The sequence below is a fragment of the Odontesthes bonariensis genome, chromosome 19 (assembly GCF_027942865.1).
Source record: "Odontesthes bonariensis isolate fOdoBon6 chromosome 19, fOdoBon6.hap1, whole genome shotgun sequence".
Classification (NCBI taxonomy): domain Eukaryota; kingdom Metazoa; phylum Chordata; class Actinopteri; order Atheriniformes; family Atherinopsidae; genus Odontesthes; species Odontesthes bonariensis.
The window spans coordinates 8,656,283-8,678,345 of record NC_134524.1 but is presented as its reverse complement, the minus strand read 5'-3'; the positions used below and the strand labels follow the sequence as shown (position 1 = coordinate 8,678,345).

Sequence of the window (22,063 nt, the reverse complement as noted above, 5' to 3'; positions counted from 1 at the left end):
TTTAGTACAAAGACGTTGGACTGAAAGAGCTAGAAAACATGAGTCAGATGTCTATTTATTGAATCAGAATTTCATTCCTGCCTCAATCAGGATGCAAAAACAATAATATCCAGACCCGAGGCCGTGACTTATTCCCACAGAGCAACCCTAAACCTCCCGAATGTTTCCTTAAAACGGACCAACGCTGCCTAATCCACCAAAGTATTTTCTTTAATATGTATTTTTTTTATGTATTTCCACGTCCGAGAGGACAAAAAGGTTCCTTAAAAACACATATTTCAATTGGAACATACTCCTCCAAGAGAGTTTTATAACATATTGATAAAAATCACAAATAAAAGTGAATTTTGTGTCAATTTAGATGTCCTCCTTACGTCTTGCATGCCCCTCAAACGCAGAGATAGTTGATATTCAGCTGGTTAAGATGTGCGGCGCGCGGTTTGAACTAAAACCGCAAAGAGGGACGTAAATAGCAAATAACTAAATATATATGTAGGGGAAAGAAGTAAAAAAGGGGAGAGATACAGGGCAGGAGGGAAGAGAAAAACCGAAAGGATGATCGGTGCCAGAACCAGAAGAAGGGAATGGAGGTGGAATAATTATAAAGGAGGGCAATCAATAAGGTTCCCACAGTGAAACACTGATGCCTTCACTGGCTAATGGATTCCAGATGGCTCTCAGTTCTCTGTTCCGCTCGTTTTTTTTGTTTTTTTTTAAACTTCACCCCAACAACTGCACACAGGGAGGAGGCGACACTGCAGGGAAGGTGTAGGGCTGGGTTAAAGGCGGATGCACGGAGGAGGAGACGCCTTTTCAACCAAGAAAGAACTTCTTAAAAATGCCAATTTATTATATCAAATGATGGTAATATCCTTTAAGATGGACACAGAATGCATTCATCACAATTAACAGACTGAGAATATGAGAATGTCGTGGATAGCGTGCTGCAGCACAAAGAAGTCGGTCACATGTTACATAGTTTGGGTTTTACCGGTTCTGTGAAAAACCACTGTCCATATTTCTGCTCACCTACACAGACTCACTTCAGCAAAACGCGCTCGTGACACAAACACCAAGAAGAGAAGAAAACCAAGCACAGGAAACCACAAAAAGGTAAGAGAGCTGCAGAGGAAAAAGCCTGCAAGACTGTTGCAACTGCAGCTTCTCGGGTCGGTTCGATGCCGGCGACGAGCCGCAAGTTCGCTGCAGAGTTCGTCGAAATTCAGGCTCGGAAAAAACCTTCGGGGCTTTGCTCGGAATTCAGCCAAAACGAATGTGGTGGATTTCATCAGGATGAATCTACCAGCGATCACTCGGTTTCATAATCACCCAAAGCCTCAATAAAAAAAATAAATAAATAAATAAACTTTTCTTATGAAATGCTTTGCAACTTTGTGATGCATCTTAATCATCAAGCCGGCACAAAATGTTTTCTGATCTGCTTCTTTTTGCACATGATGTCCTATAACGAGAAGAGACACTGTGTTTGATCCTCCTTTCCTCTCCTTGATACAGTAATCAAATAGTTGGGCTGAAGGAGAAAAAGACTCAAAAACGCATGGAGGTGCTGATTAAAAGCAGTTTGATGACAAACGCTGTATTGCACTATGCTGGAAGAATGTTGGTTGCCCCTCTTTTACCCACTGGTTAAATAACTTAACATCAAGTTTGGCTCTTGAGAAACTGACGTATATTGTTAGAAAGAGGGCTTCTGAATTGTATGACTTTTGGAGGATATTTCTGGAACTGTTGAGGGAGGGAGAATGAGAAAATGAAAATGATTTTTAATTTAATTGATTGGTTGTTGGGAGTGCAAGCAATAACCTACATTTTGAATCCTTTTTTTAACTTATTTTTTATTTATTATTATTATTTATTTGTGTTTATTTACTTATTTAGTTTTTATTATTTTCATTATTTCATATTCATTGCTCAGTAATTTGCTGTGGTTTATTGTATCTTTTTTAATCATTTAACTATTATTTTCTTTTCTGCCATATTTTTTGGATGTTTAAACTGTTGGTTGTTATATTAACATGAAAAACCAATACATATATATATATATATATATATATTTTTAAAGTAGTTTGATGACGGTTCTTGTAACAGCGATGTTTCATCCCAGCGTTCGGTGGCCTACTTCTTCTGTCGAGAGTCCAGTACGTGCCTAAAATAAACCCAAAACAGGTGGAACCATCTTCAGTCTAAATCAACACTGCATATTGGGCCTTTTTTTTTTGCAATAAAAGGAGCCCAATAGGCTACTGAGACCATCTGCCGGGTTAGTTCACCCCGGCATGGTTGCTGTGAGGTTACAGTAGGTGGGGGCAGCGACCTGGCAGGGCAGTGAACAGGTAAACCTTGAAAAGATGGCGTCCTGAGGTGCACAAACTGTGGCGTTTGTCTTCCAGGACGGCAGCAAACACGTTTGGTTTGAGTCGATCCCGCTGTGTGTCATTCTGCACTTACACAGCCTGAAGGCAGGCATTTAAAGGGCGAGTCATGCTTTTAGGTGTCGGATTTTTTTCATGCAGAAAAACTACTCTGAACAATCTGATTAATGCAGATTTGTAACTTAAGACACTCCTGTGACAGCCAAGTATGTCGTCTCACTCGTAAATGTGTGTCAGGTTGATCTGAGCTGATTAATCGGGATTTCCCTCGTTGTTTTTAACCACTAAATTGATGAATCATAACCAGAGAAGATGATAATCACCCTACAGACCTTACAAATGAAACCACAAGTCACTGCGAGCACCTTCTACAACAGAGAAGAACACATTTGTCCAGATTAGGCCCGAGTTGGCCGACAGTATGACACATCTACAGAAATAAGAAGGGAGTTTTTACTGTTACAGAGTTTAACTGCTATTTATCAGGGTTAACAAACGTCTTCCTCTTTAAAAATGCTTTGATTACATTCGTCTTGGCATGTTTTAGTGGAAAAGATATCCAGTTACTGCGTCGACCGCTAAACGAATGTAAATCAAGAAACAGAAACAATCATTTTTGGTACATTTTTTCCAGGTTTTGTTAACCATGAAAAGCAAAATGAAACGCGTTCACGTTACCAAACGAGAGAAGAAATCACCAACTGACAGGAAAAATACTGTTTTATTCATTTTAAAGTCTCATCTGTGACGATGACTGACTGATTGTTGGCGTTTGCGGCTCATAAATGTTCAGTTTTCAAGTATTTCTTTGCATGATCATAACATAAAACTGCGCTGGACGTTCCAAGATATCAACAACGTGAGCGAAAACACAAAAAAAAAAAAAATGGAGACTTGTGCGCCATCTTAATGAGTCAGAAATCATGAAACATGTCTTTAACGGTTTAAAGGGATAGTTCGCCTCTTTTGACATGAAGCTTGAACACCAAAACTCAGCTGGAACTCGGCTCACAGGACGCAGCAGGGGGTAAGAAAATGTTCATAAATAATATTGCTACCATGGGATGTCATACAGCTTCATGTCAAAAGAGGCGAACTATCCCTTTAAGTCGTTAAAAGAAAAAGTAGCTTTAAAACGTGGTTTCTAACTGCAGCTTTCACTGGTCACTTCTCAGATATCTTCCCGAGTTTCACACACTACAGAAGTGTGTCTGTGACACACTGGTAATGGAGTAAAATGACCCTCTGGGATGGAGCTCAGCGGGGTAAACAGGGACGGTTCTGTCATCGTTCTCTGACAGGTAGCATGACATACGAGGTATTGGTGACAGAGAGAGGTGGCAGTTGCTATGAATAAATGCCCGACCACCCACTTCCTTATGATAACACACAAACGTGTATGAGCGCACGTCACCACGTGCACATGCAAACGGCACTGAGGGGCAAACGCACATCAACACCCGAAGGCTCAGCAGGGACCAAAATACCCACCGTGACATGTTCTCAGTGTGTTCGCTACACTGAAAAGACGCATTATCTCTTCTGCTGGCATGTGATGCAGCTTTAATAAGTCCGATGGGAGCGAAATCGAGTGTTTGTCCCCCGCAAACGTCTCCAATGCACACGCACGGCGACGAAAGGCCACTTTGTTTTATCTGCGTGCAACTTCCCAGAAAATAAATGGAGGGTTTGCAAATAAATATGGGGGGTAAACCGTGAGGAGCATGTGTCCAAAACAACATCCACCCGCTACACCAAACACTTTTTGAGAGGGTGCGCATCATATATACGTAAGTGTGCATCTATAACAAAGCTGCAGGGCCGCCTCGTCACTGGTGGTGTCACACGCAGATCAAAGAGCTCAGATACCGTCACCAAACACTTCAAAGCACCGCAAAATGAAACCATTTCTCCCCTAACAGGAACCAAGACACCGTAACGCCGCCAACTTCATTGAAACGCAGGCAAATTGTTGGCGTGTTCTGAGTAAAGCCGACACTCCGCATAAGTTTGCGTGTCAGAGGACATGTTGTTGGGCGCTCTTGCGTAAAGCTGTGCGAGTGCGAGACGTGTGAAGTGGGTCAAAATGACTAAAGATGAGACTGTGCCACATTCAGACGGAGACAATCTGCTGTAACCCAGGCGCCTGAACAATAATCACATGAAACGATCCATCACATAAGTGCAACTATTCGAGATTCGGTTTGAAAAAAAAAAAAAAAAAAGGTAATTTCCAGCATTTTTTTAACGATATTCTAGTAAAAACAAAAGGAGATCCTTTTGTTTCAGGCATAAACTATCAAAGAAAAATAAGTAAATAAGTAGTTTTACTCCATCTATAGAGTTGCCTCCCTTTTAATGATGTCACCCCGCTGTAAATCTGTATTAATGTCCATTAATCCTTATTATTCTCTATAAAGGTGAGCTGATATTTAAATACTAGCAGGCTGTGGTACAGCTAATAGCAGCAGAAACATGAACAGAGACAAACAGATCATCGATCAAGTCATTTGTTATTATTATGCAACTTCTACTGACCACCAGTAACACAAAACTCTGAGATCCAACGATAATCTTTGCACAAGAAAAACCCGACTCCACAGAGCTCATAGAAGTCTGCTGAATAACTTCCATCATAAATCAATCTCGCTCTGATGAGCGCCCAGAAACTTTGCAGTTTGCTAGATTTGGGAAAAGACGAGCACAAACAAACCCACAAACACATCTGGGTTTTTTTTGTAGATGTTTGCGCTTCCCAGAGGACCAAAACACAACACACGGCGAGGCCAGACGCCATCATTCCTCGAGGCAGGTCAGGGGTTGGGGGTGCAACCGCTGATGTGGCTTTGTCCAGTCTGACCTTTAACCTCCCTCTACCCCAACTTATCCCCATAAGCAGATCCACACCACCCCGTTTATCAACAGGAAACATTTGATTTCTAATACTAGACTTAGACATAAATAATTCTAAATAAATAATTCGACCCTTAAATGTGTCTGCGAAACGTTACACGGACGATTCTTAATTGTTACACCACCAATAAGCCAGTTTTCTAAATGTACTTTTACATTTTTCGGCCAGCGGCTACAGTTTCAGGCTCCGCATAATTCAGATGTTTTCACACAAGTGTCAGTCCTGCACACCAGGGTGGATCGAGTTGACTCCGATACAGGCCATTCGTGAATATGAAACCACATATCTAACTGTGTGTATGAATTTGCATTCACACACACACACACACAGAGGGATAGATGAGGGATGGGGTGTGGGATTAAGGTGTCTGGTTTCCCTGCCTGAGGGCCGATAGCAGATATCACAACTCCTCGGAGTGACGGTACACCTCATTATCAACACCAGCCTTCCTCGCAGCCTCCACTGGACTCCACAGCCCGGGAGCCATCTCCGTGACACCACATATATGAACTCTGCTCTAATCGTAGCTGAAAATAAGGGTACTTGGACAGAATAAGCAAGGATAACCCATTTCCAAAGGCAACCTCCACTCATAATCAGTTGTGTAAAAAAAAAAAAAAAAAAAAAAAAAAATCAGAACAAAGAAAGGTGAACGGAGCTAATTAACTTCTGACAGATGTGTCTGTAGCTGCTTTAAAAACATCACCGGAGCGCCACTCCTAAACAGAGATGGGGACTCGAGTCGCTGTTTTGATGACTTGTGACTTGACAAAAAAATAAAAGACTTGAGACTCGATTCGGACCTGGAAGTTGAAGACTTGGCACTTGACTTGAGACACGATGACTTGAATGACTTGAGAGTTATTCAGTTCATGTTTCAGTTTGAATATAAAATTAATAATTAAAAAAATAATATCGATTAACGAGTAGGAGCGCAGGATCAACAACCGCATTCTACATACTGCATACTACATACTTCCATACTGCATACTGATCGATCAGACAGTATGCAGAGTGTTTACCCACAATGCATTTTGCTCCTAGCCGAGCCGAAATCAGCCGGCCTGAAGCTGATTTCCCTTAAGCTCTAAACTCTGTAAACTTTAGCAACATTTGAAACATTTTCAGGCGAGAAAGTAGTCGTTTAGATCCCCAACGTGTTGAAAATCTGACAAAATACCGGCTGTTTACCATTCTGTTCCCACGAATTCGGCGCTACTAAAGCTAGCCGCAGTGATCAACGCACTTCCGGTTATTTTCACAAAATAAAATACCCGTTGCCTTTTATCACAGGGAAAGCCATTAGGATACAATTGGTGCTTTTGTTTTGAAAACAGGAAGTGAAGGGTTAGGGTTAGGGTTGTAGCTAGCTTGAAACTGCCGTCTTGACAGGAAATGATGATCTGTGACGTCATGTTACGTTGCATCTTGGGTAGTTTGAGTATGAGTAGTAACCTCATGATGCATACTCAACATTTCAGAGAATCTAGTATGCATCTGGGAAAAAAGTCAGTACGAGTAGTAGGAGAAGTATGCGGTTTCGAACACAGCCATTGTCCTCGGCTTTCGTAATTACCATTTTGACGGCAAAAGACGAACAGCACAGTGCATGACGTGCGGCATCAACATCTCAGACAGCCAGACGACAATTTTGAACTTTGTTCATCATTTGAAGATCCATTCTGACCAGTAAGTGCTCGTCAAATTAGCTAATATTATCCTGTTAGCCTAGTCGGTAGTTAGCTAACGTTAGCTTGATATAATACGGGGTGGGGACAGTGACTTATATCTTGTCTTTTCACTTTATTAAGATCAGATTCTGCAGGTAAAAGTGCAATACTAAGGTGACTTGACTTTGACTTGGCTTGCCTAAGAAAAAGTTACTTGGGACTTGCACATGTGTGACTTGGTCACTGCTCCTAAAGAGTCCAGGGAGTAAAAGAGGGCCTCATCCTCAGGTGAGAGGACAGAGGACACCTGCCAAGAAACGTATCGACATCGCCAGGCATGATCCCACAATTACGAGCTTTCTCTGCGGCTTACGAGAAACCTCTCAGGAGTTCAAACATGCCCCGAGGCCCAAAAAACGCACACCGTCTGAAAGACAAGAACGGGCTGAGGTTCAGACACTGTGCTCCTTGTTGCAGTTACGCGTTTTAAACGTCAAGACCCGACAGAGAGAGATGGGTGGAAATAACAAGTCTCACCAAGCAAGTGAATGTGCGTGTCAGTGAAAGAAATTTGGAAATCCAAGCCCACCGGCTGCATTAGTCCTGGCAGCGGAGTGAAAAATACCTGCATACTGATGTCACAGCCCCAACACGCAGCGAGCATAAACACAAGGCCTTTCCTTTAATACACACTCACTTCCTCAGCAGCACTGTGGGTTTCTTGTGTGTGGCCAGCAGCGTGCGCATTAAACACACATCTCTCAAGCACATATTTAATCATTAAGAAGAAACGAGGACACACGGAAGGCTGCCAAGTCTGGGCACTAAAAGTGTAGTCCAAGTCGACCCTGAATGAGTGTTTGAAAGAGGGGGGTGGAGGCGAGGACAAAGAGATACGCCTAAAGACGAGGGGAGGAGTGGACGGAGAGAGTTCCCCAGACAGAAACTGAGACGCTGCTCGGGTTGGAGGCTCGGCCCGGCATGTGCTGCCACGCACGCCGGCAGCCTGCGGCAGCCAGCTGGGAGTGGCGAGCGCAGAGCCACCACAAACATACCCACATCGCCCGCCTGCCACAGAGGATGCACAACCACTACAAAGTCACCTGTACGTGTTAAAGTTATGCTGTAAAAAGGAAGGGTTTTGCTCACCTTTCCAACAGTCTCCATCTCTATGATAAGCCTCCGACTTACAATCCAACACTACTTGCTAATTTACAATTCGGAGTAGGAGCCAGGCCTGTTTTTGTAGTCGTTCTATTTATGGGAGGAAAGTAAGAGTTGTGCACATCTAGTCAGCGATTTAAATATATTCACAGCGGGAAATTAACCGGTTTACTTCGAACATCCGTCTCCAGATTCTTGTCGTCCTCCGCAGCGAAGACGCTTTACTGCTGACGTGCTTTTTGTTGATGTCTACTTGTGTATGGTCAGAAAACGAGGATCCCGATACACTTGTGGGGACCAAAGTCTGTGTGTGTGTGTGTTTTATATCGTGATGGGGAAACTAAGCCAGACAGCACGCCATTTTTAAGATTTTCTGTAGGCGTGGGGACCAAATTGCGGTCTCCAGAGGTACAAAGAGATTTTTGAGGGTGTAGACTTGCCTCTACGGTTAGGGTTAGAGTCGTAGGGTTATTATGGTTAAATTTAGGTAGCTGTGATGGTTAAAGTCTGGGTAAGGAGCCAGGAAATGCATTTTGTCAATAAGGAATCCCAACTGTGCCACTGGCTGAACATACGGGATCTCTCCCATACAAGACGATTAATTTACTAAACTAAAGTCCATTCAGTCTGGTACCGTGCTTAACATTTCCGTAAACAAGAGGTCATTTTCTATATATGTAGCAAATAATCAGATAATTTGATATTTAATCAAAGACCTGGGAATCACAGCACGTTTGCTCCTTCATGTCACGGAATAAAAATGTATGTAATGGCTCTTTTCCACTTTAAAAGACGTTTACCACACCTCTAATATACGTACGGCAGTCCCACTCAATCGCACCTCAAGTCGTTACCAATAATTCTGCCAAGTTGTGGTGGAAAACTCTCCAATATTTGTGTCTTTTATCGGGTTGTCGTCTGGTTTAACGAGACATTTCACCAGATCACATATGATTGTAATTTCAATATAATTATATATAAATAGTTGAAATTTAACTCCAAAACACCCCCATAAACACCCTGTAAAAAGTGTCAAACTTGACATTTTTTAAGCTAAGCTGACACTAATGCATCTGTAAGTAGGAAAATATCAACAGTAAATGACCATATTTAGCCCCAAAATGAGATTCAAATTACTTCAATCGGAGATGGAGCGGCAAACTACCGACAAAGAAATTAGCCATAAGTGACCCCCCTCGTGTCAGGATGTGATGAGAGAAAATGGGTGTTTAATCAGAATCGGAGTGGCCCCGGTTGCTCAAGTTGCGTGTGCAGATGCGAGCCGAAAGTAGCTGCTGATGGGCCGTCCGTCCCTGGAGGCTGAGTGGCTGCAGATGGCAGAGGTCTGGTAGCTGCCCTGAGACACCCTGCTGGGGGCAGACTGCAGAGCAGGGTGTGTGTGTGTGTGTGTGTGTGTTTGGGCGGGTCACATCAGCCTTGCACTTGCAGAATATGGCATGCACATATACACAAACGGCACCAGCTCCATCTGTCTTTGACATGGGAGAGCTTAATGACAGAGGCAGAGAAGCCAAAAGAAGAAGAAAAAAAAGAGTCCTCGTCCCCGTCCCGTCCCGTCTCCCTCCCTTCATTCATTTTCCTCTTCCTCCACCTCTCTCCCTCTCTTGACCGCACTTCTCCAACATCAATGCTCCTCCATATGGAGCACTCAGGACAGACTTTTTTTAAAAACTCTTCTCGGCCTGGCACACAATCAATAAGACCTCTAGACGCATTCTTACTCGCACACCAACTGTACACTTTAATGAGTGTAATCTGGCGCAGAGGCTGGAACATACTGAGCAAGAACATACTCCATTACTTGTGCACATATAATATGTCCTGAAAACAAAGTAATCAAATTTCCAGTGCGTGCTGTGTAGTAGCCAGCACGTGCACGCACACACACGGGCAGTCTCCTGACACTCGTTTTATCTTTAAAGGTACACTATGTAATATATTAAGTCATTTATTAGCTCAAATCAACATATTCATTCATAAGTTAGTCCTCATTGGTGTAAAACGATCTCTGTCAAAAATCTCACTTATCCTCCTGAGTGAAGAATAACTTGTCTGTATCTACATAGAGCGGGTAAGCTCTATGGAGGCTGCCATGTCCTTCCGGTCTATGAAAAACGACGAAGTGCCAAGAGGGACATAAAGCACTTCGAATCACGATTTCCCCGCCAGGCCTGCAAGCGGAAATGACGTCATTGTGACGTCATTTCCGCCGAATGGCTTATTACAGCCGCTAATGCTAAATAGATTTTATCTCGTAAATTATCCCACTAATAATGCATTGAGTGTTTCCAAACTTCTGCCGTAGTACACATGGGCTCTTAACTCACAAAACAAGGCATTAGAAAGTTTGTAAGTTTAAGTTTGTTTTGATGACTTGTGACTTGACAAAAAAATAAAAGACTTGAGACTCGACTCGGACTTGGAAGTTAAAGACTCGGCACTTGACTTGAGACACGATGACTTGAATGACTTGAGTGTTATTCAGCTCATGTTTTCAGTTTGAATATAAAATTAATAAATTAATTTTAAAAAACATATCGCAAGCTGAGAATGGCGTCATGATTGGATCACTACCCTGTCAATCAGCCATGCCCTCTCTACATACCTTACGGGTTTATTGGAGAGAATAAACTCATATCAGATATGCATCAACATGTCAGCGGGAGGGGGACCGAGACTCATTGGCTGTGTTCGAAACCGCATACTTCTCCTACTGACTTTTTTTCCCAGATGCATACTAGATTCTCTGAAATGTTGGGTATGCATCATGAGGTTACTACTCATACTCAAACTACCCAAGATGTAACGTAACGTCGCCAATCGTCATTTCCTGTCAAAACGGCAGTTTCAAGCTAGCTAAAACGAGGGTAGGTTCACTTCCTGTTTTCAAAAAAAAAGCACCAATTGTATCGTAATGGCTTTCCCTATGATAAAAGGCAACGGGTGTTTTATTCTGTGAAAATAAGGCGCGTTGCTCACTGCGGCTAGCTTTAGTAGCGCCTAATTCGTGGGAACAAAATGGTAAATAGCCGGTATTTTGTCAGGTTTTCAACACGTTGTGGATCTAAACGACTACTTTCTCGCCTGAAAATGTTTCTAATGTTGCTAAAGTTTACAGAGTTTAGAGCTTAAGCAAAACCAGCTTCAGGCCGGCTGATTTTCGCTCGGGCAGGAGCGAAATGCATTGTGGGTAAACACTCTGCATACTGTCTGATCGATGAGTATGCAGTATGGAAGTATGTAGTATAGGTTTCGAATACAGCCATTGCCTTCGGCTTTCATAATCACCATTTTGACGGCAAAAGACGAAAAGCACAGTGCAAGACATGCGGCATCAACATCTCGGACAGCCAGACGACAACTTCCAACTTTGTTCGTCATTTGAAGATCTATTCTGACCAGTAAGTGCTTGTCAAATTAGCTAATATTATCCTGTTAGCCTAGACGGTAGTTAGCTAACGTTAGCTTGATATGATACGGGGTGGACAGGTTGGACACATTGGCCAATGATGTTTACTGACGGTTACTTATAACTTGTCTTTTCACTTTATTAAGATCAGATTTTGCAGGTAAAAGTGAAATAATAAGGTGACTGGACTTGCCCAAGAAAAAATTACTTGGGACTTATTTGAGACTTGCACATGTGTGACTTGGTCCCATCTCTGCTGTGTACCACCTGTCCTCAAACAACACGTGAACTAAACTGAGACCAACACCCCTGTCCAGCCTGAGAGGATCCAGACTAATCTGCCCCCCATTTAAACCGAATTCAACAGCGTAAAACAAAGCTAAATCTGGGTCCTGATGGAAACTGTGCAGCTGACAAAGGTCAGATCGAGCGAAGAGGCACGTGCATCGTGTCTGTGCAGGTAGCTTACACACGGGAAGCGTGTGATTAACGTGTGGGCGACATCTGCCACTTAAATGTGACCATCTTTGCCTGCATATGCAACAACAAACCAACCTATTCAATTACAGCAGTCAAAACAGCATTGATTTTTTGGTCTTTTGTAATCAAATTTGCCTTTTAAACATGAGACTTTCTCAAGTTTCAGATGGGATGACTGTAAAGCACCAACAAAAGCAGATGTTTCGCCGGTATCAGGAGAACCTTTGTGATAGTGATGATAGTTCTTTTCTCATGTGTCTATGCATGAAATCTGCACGATATCTTTTAATTTATCAGGACTGTTGCCCGTTTTTAAATGCATTTAAATTATTTCATTTGTTTCTCTTTATATTACTTTATATATTTTTAATGCTTCTTACACTCCCTGCTGCAATGCTTTTATTTTATGCGAATTGTTTTTCCTTTTAGACGCAGGTGAGCTGCTCTGCAAAGAGAGCAAAGCACCGTTATGACCCGAGAGAGAGAGCTCACGTACTTCCAGAGGCCGTGAGGAAAAGGGACGAGAGAGAGAGGAGGATGCAAAGAAAGATTTGAACCCTGAGTGAACCGTCCTTTCCCGTTCCCCACTCCCCCTTCTCACTCCGCCGAGCTGATGACTCAGTGTTGGAAGCAGAGAGAACCCAGGGGGGAAACGTTGTGTGGAGTCCACGTCGACCGCAGCAGCGCCGCAGCAGCTCGCGCTCTGGTGCTAAACGGTCTTCGGCGAGGGAGCAGGTAGCGGTTCGGCTAAAGGAGACGTCAACCACGCTAGCAAAACCCACCACTGCTCCTTATCTCGTGTTTAAAAGATGCTAAAAATGAGTTAAACAGCTTCAACCTTAAACTCTTTCCTGCTTATAATTCATAGGTTGATAACATTTCCAGTTTGTGACAGTAAATAGAAGATTTCTGTCTGGGTTTTGACCCTTTAAATCAGACAAAAGATGCCCCCCTTTTTGTTAAATAATCCTTTGTAAAGTGCTAAAGCCTTTCTTTGATACTCCTAAAAGGTGACGAGGAAATTAAAAAAACATTTACAATTAAATGGAAGTGATTGTATCCCACAAACTCGACCTGAACCGTGGTGCACTTGCACAGCAACAGCTCTCAGGATGTCACATTTTAACGACGCTAATCACAAAGTATTAAGGCAACAAATCAGCTGAAAATCATCTGGTCTCTCTTTTATAGATCCAAGAGGGGTTTGTTTGATCCAAAGATTAGCATTTATAACAAGAAAAACAGATAAAAGTGGAAAATGGTTACACTGGAGAGGATACATGACAATTGGTAATAAAATGTGAGTTTTTAATCAAAACAGATTGCAACCCAGATGGATTTAACTATAACAGATGTGACCATTTTAGCACTGAACGCATTATTCCAGGGTCCAAAATTAAGCCCGGTCTCTTGGGATTCATCAGCAGAGGCAAACTAACCACCGCCTTGCCCACGATCGTGCCTCAAAACCACCCAAAGCAGAGAGAACAATAAAAAAAAAACTGAATTCCTGGCAGAAACGGAGAGACGGAGAGTAAGACATGACCTTTAGCCCACAAGCTGAGAGATGATCCCCAGCAAGCCAAACCAAATGTGGAGACCGCAGCACACTTTTGTATGTACGTGCAGTTCAGCAATGAGTCTGTCAGCTCAGGACGGCCGTCTGGTTTCAGTGTTGTCATGATGGGGAAGCAGCGGGGGGGGGCGTTGTTCCTGCAACCTGTTCCTCTTCAAAGCATCCGAGCTTTCAAAAAGAATACGGCAGCTGTCACCAAGAAGATTTGAGGCGTGCGCACACACAGATTCTTATCGAGAAACGAGGGGAAAGTTGATAAGATGCTGCAGGAGTCGGGGGGGTCAAAGTCAGCAGAAAACTCTTCAAACTTTGCTGGTGACTTACTCGAATAAAACAGTCGAGTTTCCTTCCATGAGCTCATGTGAAAACCCTCACATTCTCGCAGCAGCGCTTTCCAAAATGATGGAAAACCTTAGAGGACATCAAACTCCGGCCACAAGCGCGAGATGATCAACCACAACACAAACAAGCCCCCTCATCGAGAGGGAGAAAAAGCAAAAGGGAAAAGCATTGTTTCCTAAACCACAGTCAACAGACATGTCTAGAAAACGACACACACGTCCATTACTTCATTGTGATTCCAAGCAAAGGCCAAAACCTCTTGACGTCAACAGCCACAGGAATGCCACCAGGCGGATTCTTCTGAGTAAAAAAACGGCCTCCACCAGTCTTAGTTAAACAACCAGACAATGCAAAGAAACATTCGGAGATAACAGTTCGCCTTTCCTGGAATCTCAACCCCTCTCCCTCTGTTCCGGACACTTGATAACGCCTTTCTTTTTCCCCTCTGGCAGACTGGTGGCTGGTCTCCCCGGCGCTGCCATCACTCGTCTGGGGCTAACGCAGCGCTCTCTCCCCGGAGGCCGGCTCGCAGAAACACAGCGTATGTGTTCAAAGGATGACACACTGCAGTATTTGTGCGTACGGCTATGAAAAAGAGGCTGAACAGTACCCCCAAAATAAGCAAGAATTGACCAAAAACTAAAAAGGAAGTCAATTATTTTTTTCTAAACAATACAATTATTAGGGGTGGGACCATAAGCTTTGGTCACGATTCAATTCAATTCAAGTTTACTGTCAATTCTGCATATTACGATTCGATTTGTATCACGATTCGATATAATCAGTAATTGCAATTTTCTTCCTCCTTAAAAAACAAACGAGTTGAATCGTACACTTCTAGAATGAACGTCGTTCCCATATACAGTTACAAAATGAATTGAAATGTCCACACAGCACAAATGTGGGCTAGTTTTAGCATAACTTAATGTGATGAATTGATGAAGTTTTTCTGGATATGATGTAATATAATCGTTTCAGGAGAGAAAAAAAAACGATTTTTAGAATCATCCCATTAAAAAAAAAATTAAAATAAATCGAACCGATTTTTTTCGCCCACCCCTAACAATGATCTCTTTGGGGCTCTGAGGTCATCAGCAGGCCTTATATGATGCCACAAAAAGCCCCAAAGCTGAAACATTTGTTTGTGGATGGTTTTATTAAGGGCTGTCTGCCTGCTCGCCACTCCTCTCTTATCTAATACAGTAATAGTGGCAGTTGCTTACAGCTCTAGGAGGTGGTGTCATGAGGGGTTTTCCCATCACGGGAGATCCTGTGTATATTCTGAACCTTCCTCTGAGCGGCTGGATGAGAGCAGGCAGGACTTTATCACAACAAACGAGGCTTTTGAACCATACGTTTGAGCTCGTAGGATCAAATGGTAATTATCAGCTCTGATAATAAAGTCTTTTTTACCCCGACTGTGGCTCCGTTTAAGCAGAATAATCAGCACTCATCGTGACTTTTAAATGCACATCCTTTTATCCTAATACCCAGTAGGACGATGACACTTTTATCTTATTCGATTTTGTTGTATTTTATTGCTTTCACTGTTCTTTTATCGTTTGTATTTGTTTTTACTTATTCTTCTCTTTATTTATTACCTGCTGTAAAGCCCTTTGGTACATCGTAAGGATTGTTTGTAAAGGGCTGTATAAATAAAACACATTTACATTTACATCCTCCTCATCGAGTGACAAACAAATGTCAGCCGCCGCCGCCGCCGACAGAGGAAGTAAGTTAAAGAAGAGTTTGCTCGCCGAAGCGGAATGAAAGCAAACTGGAGTCAGACTCGTGTTTTCTGAATGAAACATCCTGACAGCGGGGACACAAAACTGCTGACAGCGCAGAAACCTTCGCTCCCTGCAACAAGCGGCAGAGGAAAAGGGACAGGGACACAACAAACTCTGGGGCAACTGTGAGGAAATCATCTTGGAAGAGGAGACCGAATGTGAGAAAGACAAAGGGTCGGCTCAGATGTGTGTCCTTTCGAATGCTTCGCCCCATCCTCACTGGAGATCAGCGAGACTTTCTGGAGTCAAAAAAATCTATAAAGCTCAGAAACGATGCATTTTACCAATACAACCCCAATAAAAACAACAAAATAAAAACGCAGTGATCCGACAGTCCTATAAACCAATGTTTTCAGTTAAAAAGAGAGCTGCTCAGACGCTGAAATATTAGCTACAGCAGGTTGCAACTCATTAGGTAAAACTGGCAACAGCTCGGTGGTGAAAAGGAGCACTTTAGAGAGGCAGAGTCTCTCAGAAGCAAGGCTTCAGCATCTTCAAAGACTTTAACAACAAAAATGGAGGCCCATGATCTGGAAACTCCATAACTGGAAAGCTAAATCAGGCAACAATGGTACAATGTTCCTCTCCAAAAGTGTTTTTAAAAGAGGGGTAAACATGGCCTTTGTCCCAACTTTTTATGGGAAGTGTTGCTGCAATCAAATTCAAGTTGAGCCCATATTTTTCCGTGTCGCAATGGCAATATTTTGGCATGTTTGTCTGTGTCTTATTGTTATTAAAACATTATGAGACGATTTTCGCAGTGCTATGAGTAAACAAGAGGGGAAGTAAAAGTGCAGGTACATGCTGTACTGCGTATATATCTGGTGTGTGCACAGGTGGCCGAGGACCAAGAATGAGGAGTGCCAAGAGCTGGCGGTGATCCAAGCCAAATTACGCAAAAAAATGTGCGTTTCTATCCCCCCGGGGTGCCTCCTGCAGTGGTTTCCCCTGCGACAGACGGACACAAACAGCCTTCAACTGGAAACAAGAGAACCAAGACGCTGAGTAAACCTGGGCGTGAGGTGCTTTAACAGGAACCATCCTCACCTGACCAAACAAGTCGTGTCTGAAATCTGAGCGAAACTAGACGCTTCGGGGGGACTTCAATCATGTGAAGTAAAGGATATGTACGAACTTCCAAAACAAAAGGCTACTGTACGCATAGGAATAACAACGTATTTGCTTTAACAGCCCCCAAAGTTACAAGCTTGGTTGGTTAAATGCAGCTTTTGGAGGCGGCGGGATCCTGAGGTGACACAGATCAGGTAGCTGGTGTCGTCTCCGTGGTTAACCTAAGCCTAACCTAACCCACCATCAGCTGAGGGTGTGTGTGTGCACGGGTGGAGACTGGTGGGGCTGCTTGCTTTGAGGGGTGAGGAGAGGGAGGGTGACTCTGCATGTCTTTTAACTCCCGTCTGAGCCTTTGCCACCATAAAGGTCAGCGCTTCGACATCTGCTGCTCTCTCTGAATCTCTCCTTTTATAAAAGGAAGCAGGGAAGAGGAGAGGACCCTGGGGAATGGTTGCACGTGCACACACACACACACACAGATACGAGCGCACGACTTTTATGTTTCACACACAACACATACAAACTAATCTGGTCAGATCAACACAGCCCCAGAGCCTGAACTACACGGCTAACATGCTAACAGATACAAGAACACAAATGATGGTTTACAAATCCCAGAACGGTTTAGGCCCAAAATACATCTGTGATCTGTTCAGAGAATATAAAGCCAGCAGAGCTCTTAGATCCAAGGACTCAGGTCAGCTGGTCCAGTCCAGAGTCCAGACTAAACATGGAGAAGCAGCATTTAGCTGTTATGCTGCAAACAAGTGGAACAAACTACCAGTGGAGATTAAACTTTCACCAAATGGAGACATTTTTAAATCCAGGTTAAAGACATTTCTGTTCTCATGTGTCTATGCATGAAATCTGCACGATATCTTTGAACTTATCTGGACTGTTACTTGTTTTTAAATTCATTTAAATGATTTTATTTGTTTCTCTTTATATTCTTTTATGTATTTTTAATGCTTCTACCACTCCCTGCTGCAATGCTTTTATTTTATTTAAAGCACTTTGAATTGTTTTGTACATGAAATGTGCTGTACAAATAAATTTGATTTGATCACAAGTTGGGACTCAAAGAAAGGCTCAGTAGTATCACTACACCAGCACTGAAATGCTTGGCTTTTGGCCTGAAAAGGCAGGGGGGGAAAGAGAGATGGGGGGTTGAGCTAAATGGAATCGCATCTCCCAGGGGCACAGCAAAGGCAGAGCAGTGTTGAAATAAGTGATTCATGCTTTTATCATCTCAGGTAAACATTGATGCTCTTTCAGCTACACAATCACCTTCTCTATCGGGAGGAAAAAATACTGAGTCAAAATAGTTTATTTCCATCTTCTGCCCCTCATAAAGACAGATGATGGAAATCCGGGAGGTTTTTTTTTTGTTTTTTTCTCTCCTTTGTAGCCACCTAAATGCTCAGAATGAGACGGCGGCGAACTCGGGGAGGAGATCTGTGCACTTTGGCAGATGACGGGGGATTTCGCTTTCATGTTATGACTGAATCAAAGAGCACACACGCAAAGCTGGAACTAAAACTGTCAGTCATGCAACAGACTTAAAAAAAAAAGCCCCTATTTGGATGATTCAGTAATTATTCCAAATATCTGCAGCTTCTTAATCGGTCAACAATTAAAGTAGTTGTAACCATGGTGTCATCTTCTTTATCGTTTTAAGAAATTAGCTCATTTTAACCCCAAATAAAGCATCTAAGACGGTTCTCAACACACCAAAGATCTACTCTGCAGTGCGTGTTACGGTCGGTGGCGCGGCTATAACTCACAGCTTATCCAGCTAAAGTGCAGCTCGTTTTCTTTGTAGAGGAACTACAAACCCTCGTTAACCATCTATCAAGCCCACAGCGAGCGAGTGTTCGACACACAAAAACATAAGCAGCGTACAGTATATCCCAGCTGACGTGACGTGTTTCCACAGCACTGCCAAATCAAACAGCACCCGCCACCAGTAGAAACCAAACTCCACCTCGAAGTGTTATTAGTCAAAGCAGTAAAGAAAATTAGGCTGGAATGTAACATATAAGTGCCAATATGATATACAACCCTGGGCGAGCAACAACTTTAAGCTGAAAGACAAAGATTCATCGGCAGGCTTCCTGCAATAGCACAGCAGAGTCATAATACCATTAACCACCCTGTGGTTACGCAGCCCCTCCTCGTGTAAGGCCAGAAACACTCGCACAGTATGTGGGGGCAAACTGGCCGGCCCTCTCTGATGCCTTCAACCGTTACTGTGAACAAGGCCCGTCGCTAGTTAAATAAGACCCTTATGGCACCCTGTGTTCTGTTAAACCGCCCTCGTACTACCACACTGACCCCCCCACTCACAGGAAAACACACATGAATCTGGAGATATCATCTGGACAGGTGGCCAGCCACCCAGACCTGACCCTCGTGCCCTTTTGCTTGCCCCCACGGCCCCTCTCTGCCTCCGCCCTCTACACACGCCTGCTACTGCAATCAGTTCAGGTCTGCTGGAAAGCCTCAAATGAACATACACAGCAACCCCCCCCCCCTTCTCATCTACCACACACACACACCTTCAACAAGCCCTGCAAATGTCTGTCACCCACTGAGCTGTCTGTGGGGATTACTGCCTTCACAGTGCAAAAAAAAAAAAAAAACTGGGTTGTGTCTAGCTAATGTCAGGACAAATGAATTTTAGCATGGTTTACAAGGCAAGGAAAAAAAGTCAATTTAAACTTGGCACCAGGTTCAGAAAATGACCTAAATATGTTGAAAAATACTATCATCAGGCTATCCCAAATCATTGTGTTATTTTAAAATGTAACACCAGAAATTACATTAAAAGTAAACACTGGTTCAGTGTGTAGAAAATGAAGACTCTAGTGGCAAATGCCTCTCATGATAATCGCTTTCAAACTGTAAATATGCGCTGATAACCTTGACTCGCACACAAAAAGGGGTTCGTGACTTTAGTCACAAATTAACCCTTTGGCGGCGACACGGTTAAGAACACAAGGCTGTACGTGTTTATATGCGAATTTTATCCTTTGATGCTCCCGACATCGATGAAACCAGCATCAAAATAAAGAGTTTTTCGTGAGATCTGGATCGCTATTCGTGTCGTAAATACCACTTCCGAGCAAGAACTTGCAGAGAGCCGAAGTAATAATAAAAGTACACGTTACTCAACGTGTGTTGTGGCTCCGAGGTTAAATATTTACAGCTAAGCACGCCACGTAAAATGAGACCACGTTGAGGAGTGGAGAATGTACGGGCAAGGTTTTTTTTACAAACATTGCCACTGGGTCACAAAGCAGCAGCAACGTGTTTCAGTGCAACATCGCTAGCTTGCGTCCATTATCGGACAGCTAACGCAGTCCCGAATCCGACTCGTAAACGTGCTGCCCGGCTAGCTGGTGAGCACGGAATCCAGCTCCTGCCCTCCATGTGAGTTAGGCACACCGCTGTCAAGTTATTCTTTTAAAAAAAAACTGCCTCAGTGGCTGTGTTTAGCTCACATGTTAGCCAGCCAAGCTAACAGTTCGGAGGAAAAGACCACCGGGGGTGAAGTAACGCTTTAGCTGGGGCTAGCTCACCAAACACTGCAGCAACAGTCAGCTCGGGCAAGTAACGAGAACTGGTCAAAGAGGGGAAAAATACAAACACATTGACACAAAGAAACGACTTCTGACCGCTAAACCGGTGGACAAAAGTCTTAACTGTACACAGGCGGGGTTACGTGGAGTAAAATTGAGACATTTCATGTCAATAACTTATTTTCTCTTCAACTCCGTTCCCCCACCGCAAAGCCCCGAATCTCAGACTCACCCTGTCACAACAGGCGCCATCTTCCACAAACTCTCACCAAAACTCCAATACTCGCGATATCCTTTTCCTCTCCCACAAGCCCAACAATCCGCCGAGACAACAGAAAGCAGACTGGAGGTGCAGGGACGAGGGAGACGGAGAGAAAGGGGGTGGTTGAGGAAGACAAGAGAGAAAGGGGGAGGCGGCACGCAGCAGCAACACACGGAAAGTGAGCGAAAAGGGCAGACGCCACAACAACAGGCGTGGGAAACTTCGAAGATAACGCGAGAGTTGGAAAACTCTCACAATAGGCGAGCACAGAGGGAGCGTCCCTTATCGCGAGATGTGCGTGAAGTAGAGCAGTTGTTTATCTTGTAGCGCTGAAATACTATTCCCACGTGTTTACCGGGTAATAAATTACAGCACCGATTGGTTTAAGGGGGAAAACCGCTGGTGGCGAGGGAACCCTCGGTTTTCCCAGGCTCGCACACATCATGTTGCATGTATCCTCTCTTCTCATGCGGGTTTTCAGCACGAACAGCTGCACGCAATTAAAGGCAAAATAATATTCTTATACACTGTAGTGCCCCCGAGGTGCAAAACACCACAGCAAAACCGAAAAAAAAAAACCAACAACATTTCAGAAAGGACGAGACCAAAACAGGAAACGTGTCTCACAAAAACAAAAAACAGAGCACCATTTCACAAGATACATGTTTCTGAAATGTTGTTTTTGACTTTTTCCTGTGACCTTGTTGCCTTCTCTCTGTTGTTATGTTTTAAGAAGAAGAAATGTCATGTGTTTGGTTTCGTCACAGGCCATTTTTATGTTCTTTAAGGCTGAAATGCTGTTTTATTTTTCTCAATTTTGTCGCTTTGTTGGCTTTGTGCTTCTCTTTTGTTCGATGTTTCTGCGTTTTGCACATCAGTACAAAAAAACAAGATAAAGTAAAACACACACACACACAACAAGCATGAGAGGTGATGAGCCTACAAGGACACGCTGACTTTAAATAAAGTACAGGAATTAATGGAGGGAGTCTACACACCAAATTTACAATTCCCTTGGGTAACATTGCACTCCCCATTTAGAATGTGGAAACAATGGTGTGAACACATGTGAATGGGCCATACAGGGCAGATTAGTGCATTTGCCATCACATTGGGGAGTCCCATGACCACCCTCCAAACCGAACCTCTGTCTAAAGTACAAGGGAGCCTATTATTTAGAAAGATCACACCAGAAAATTTGGCATAAGCGTTATTAGTCTTTCTGTGTGTGCGTGTCTGGGTTTCTCCCCCAGCCTGAGTGCATTCCTAAAGTGTGTGTGCGTTATATCATCCCCACAACAAACAAGTCAGACCATTCTTGTTTATCTGGGAGGGGCCAGAGAGCCGTAAACTGTCATGTAGGTCCACGGCCTTCATTTAAATGTGTTTG

The 22,063-nt window shown here is 43.3% G+C and overlaps 1 protein-coding gene across 1 annotated transcript in view; it reads right to left on the bottom strand.

The window, feature by feature from the left end:
* The window catches only part of rbpjb (recombination signal binding protein for immunoglobulin kappa J region b), a 48,438-nt gene extending 27,586 nt beyond the window's left edge, over positions 1–20,852 (bottom strand). The window contains exon 1 of the mRNA XM_075451900.1: positions 20,644–20,852. Coding sequence (XP_075308015.1) covers positions 20,644–20,663 — 20 coding nt within the window. The 5' untranslated portion in view covers positions 20,664–20,852. The remainder of the gene's footprint in view (positions 1–20,643) is intronic.
* Positions 20,853–22,063: the final 1,211 nt, after the last annotated feature.